Source organism: Panicum virgatum, chromosome 9N, assembly GCF_016808335.1.
Source record: "Panicum virgatum strain AP13 chromosome 9N, P.virgatum_v5, whole genome shotgun sequence".
NCBI lineage: Eukaryota > Viridiplantae > Streptophyta > Magnoliopsida > Poales > Poaceae > Panicum > Panicum virgatum.
In genome coordinates, this window is record NC_053153.1 from 2,561,512 (window position 1) to 2,564,683 (window position 3,172).

Below are 3,172 nucleotides of genomic sequence, written 5' to 3' on the forward strand. Positions count from 1 at the left end.
TTAACAAGTTAAACATGTTTAAAATTTTCGAGTCGTGACAATGGTTCATTCGTCATTTGATGAGCTTGAACTCGGAAGCATCCAAGGTTCAGATTGACTTGGTGTAATAGTATCTTTCAGAAAAAAGAAACTTGGTATAATAGTGTGGCATGCTTGCAATTTTGGCCGAGAGCTAGTGGCATGTTAGTAATTTGTTTCAATAAGACACTGTTGGGATGTCGCGTCCCAGCTAACCATCCATCCCGCTCGCCCCCATATTATCGCAACTACCCCGCCCTGCCCCGTACACAAGCATAAGCTTTGATCTGTTACGTTGCATCTACACGCAGCCCGCGCAACCATGGCCGTGTCGGAGGTGGCGGTCGACGGCGTCGTCTTCCCGCCGGTGGCACGCCCGCCGGGCTCCGGCCGCTCGCACTTCCTCGCCGGCGCAGGTGCGTTGCGCTTCGTGACGGTTCGATCAGATTCTGCTAGCGAGATGCAGTTGGTGCAGAGTACGGCGATCAATCTGATCGACTCCTTTTTGGTGCGCGCGTGCAGGTGTGCGAGGGATGGAGATTGGCGGCAACTTCATCAAGTTCACGGCCATCGGCGTGTACCTGGAGGAGGGCGCCGCCGTGTCCGCGCTGGCGAAGAAGTGGGCAGGGAAGTCCGCCGACGAGCTCGCCGCCGACGTCGCCTTCTTCCGCGACGTCGTCACGGGTAAGCGCCCTTGCGCCTAATTGTCAGCCTGCCGCACCGCATGCAACTGATGACGGTCGCGCGTCGCAGGCGACTTCGAGAAGTTCACGCGGGTGACGATGATCCTGCCGCTCACGGGCGAGCAGTACTCGGACAAGGTGACGGAGAACTGCGTGGCGTACTGGAAGGCCGTCGGCGCGTACACGGACGCCGAGGGCGCCGCCGTGGACAAGTTCAAGGAGGCCTTCAAGCCCGAGACGTTCCCGCCGGGCGCGTCCATCCTCTTCACGCACTCGCCCGCCGGAGTCCTCACCGTGAGCGCCCGCACCAAATTAATTAATTATCCCGTCTTTCCATGTGACGAAATAATCTGGGATGCCATTGCTGGGTGGTGACACTCGCGCTGATCATGCATGTCTGTTCCGATCCGATATAAATCCAGGTCGCGTTCTCCAAGGACTCGTCGGTGCCGGACTCCGGCGGCGTGGCGATCGACAACAAGCCCCTCTGCGAGGCCGTACTGGAGTCCATCATCGGGGAGCACGGCGTCTCGCCGGCCGCGAAGCTGAGCGTCGCGGCGAGGGTGTCGGAGCTGCTCAAAGAGGCCAGCCCGGCCGGCGGCGCGCCACGGGCGGCGGAGCCCGCGGTCCCGGTCTCCGCGTGAGCAGGGCCGCGAGGGGAGGAAGAGTCAGGCAGTCAGGCGATGGCATCTGCCGGCCGGCGTCTAAGATGTGTACTAGGCTTCGGATCCCCCGTACATGCCGTACGCTGTTGGCGTGTGAGCCGGCGGTGACCTGAACGAATAAAGAAACGCTGATACTCATGTTGCATCTACGACTCCGATGATTAAATTCCCCAGGGCGTGGGTCAATTCGGGCTGCATCTTACAACAGGCCAAAGTACTCCAAAGTCCATCCAGTTGTACGATTGGCTTGCATTACCAATCTCTAAGAGCTCTTGTATTTATAGATAGCTAAAATACTGATATAACTATTATGTAAAACAAAATAGCTAGTGAAAAATTGATGAAATCCAACAGCTTCTCCAAAATCCAAAAAGAGATGGCTAGCGCTTAACGCTAGGCAAAGATGACCAACGACATCCTCTGAATAGAAACGAGGATAGAAGACGAGGTAGATAGATAAAATTTCTGTTGGATAAGAGTTTTTTGTTTTTTTTACTAACTCACCCAAAATACAAAAGTTCTTGAAGATGCTCTTAGCAGCCGTTCTAGCGATGCGATTAGTTCGGAGCGGTGACAACCGGCGATGGTAGCGGATAACAGTGGCAGATCAGAGAGTATCTAGAGTTAAATGCCTTTTCTTCTAAAAAAAAGAAGTATCTGGAGTTGGACCAACCAGCCCACTGCCTCTCCCTTTCAGATTCTAAGCAGGCCAGGAGGAATGGAGAAAGAGCCCTTTCAGCTGTCTAGGCCCACGTCTCAGATGGGTCGCTTAAATTATTTTCCTCTAGAGGGCCTCCATGACCCAACCAAAGTTGACGGGCCACTGAATTTGCAGCGTCCACCGAAGGAGGACAACCAACCTGGCTGGGCTCCTCTCTCCGTTCTCCTCCCGCCCTCCCGGGCCGTGGGTGGCTGGGTGCTCCGTCCGCTGACTGCTGCGCAACAATGGCTTGTGATACTACATTTTTTTTGGAACTGAAACAGGACGTGCGCAAATTCCAGCTGTACGTACAGCAGTGAATGTTCCAAGTCCGCACTGTTCGTCAAATTTTTAGGCTTACAACAGGTTGTTCATACCTTCATGGGCCTCTTGGCAGGTCCGTTCGACCGTAGCCTGCCTGATGAGATCAAACACTTGTCGTGAATGTTCTTCTCGGTGCCGAGACGGCGAACCAGGCGCGCACACACACGCATGATGCGCTGCTGCTAATGGAGGCATGTAGCTCAGCAACAAAACAGGGGACCGGCCCACAGGTCTCACTATAACGTCCGATGAACTGGCCAACAAGTGCCATTGGATTGGCCCTGATCGCCTCAATGTGAGCACTCCTAAACGTCGAGCTTGGCCTAGCTTTGCACAGACTTTTCAAGGCAGGAAGAGGCAGGCTGTGGAGCAAATGTTAGAAGTTACACGTGTGACTGACACTTAAAACATTATACAAGGTGGAATTATTTTTTAGTTGAGGAATAATTCTTTTTGTTACTGGAACAATTGAAAATTGTTCCGAATAAAAAAATATTTCAGCAATAAATTCGATTGGATCACAAATATGGCTCGTTTACTGGACTAGTTTTAGGCTTAAAATACGAAATCCTAAAGAGATGAACTGCTGTGATAGATCCATTCTGAATCACGCGCGTGACCCGAGCAGCACACGGCCGTGGGGGTGGGGCTTCCAGGACCCAGGAACGTGTGACCCAACCCATTGACCCCCGGTGAGAGCCGTTGGCGTACGAGCGATCTCAAACCAAGCAACGGTCAAAACCCGAGCACAGTGCAGTGAGTGACCACCAAGGTTCACAATT

General features: G+C 53.3%; 1 protein-coding gene across 1 annotated transcript; it reads left to right on the forward strand.

Annotated features, from left to right (window-relative positions):
• Positions 1-245: 245 nt before the first annotated feature.
• Positions 246-1,566, forward strand: LOC120692809 (chalcone--flavonone isomerase-like). The gene is made up of 4 exons (XM_039976204.1): positions 246-434; positions 541-702; positions 772-995; positions 1,124-1,566. The coding sequence occupies exons 1-4, from the start codon at positions 341-343 to the stop codon at positions 1,343-1,345; spliced, it is 702 nt and encodes a 233-aa protein (XP_039832138.1). The 5' UTR covers positions 246-340; the 3' UTR covers positions 1,346-1,566.
• The last annotated feature ends 1,606 nt before the right edge of the window (positions 1,567-3,172 follow it).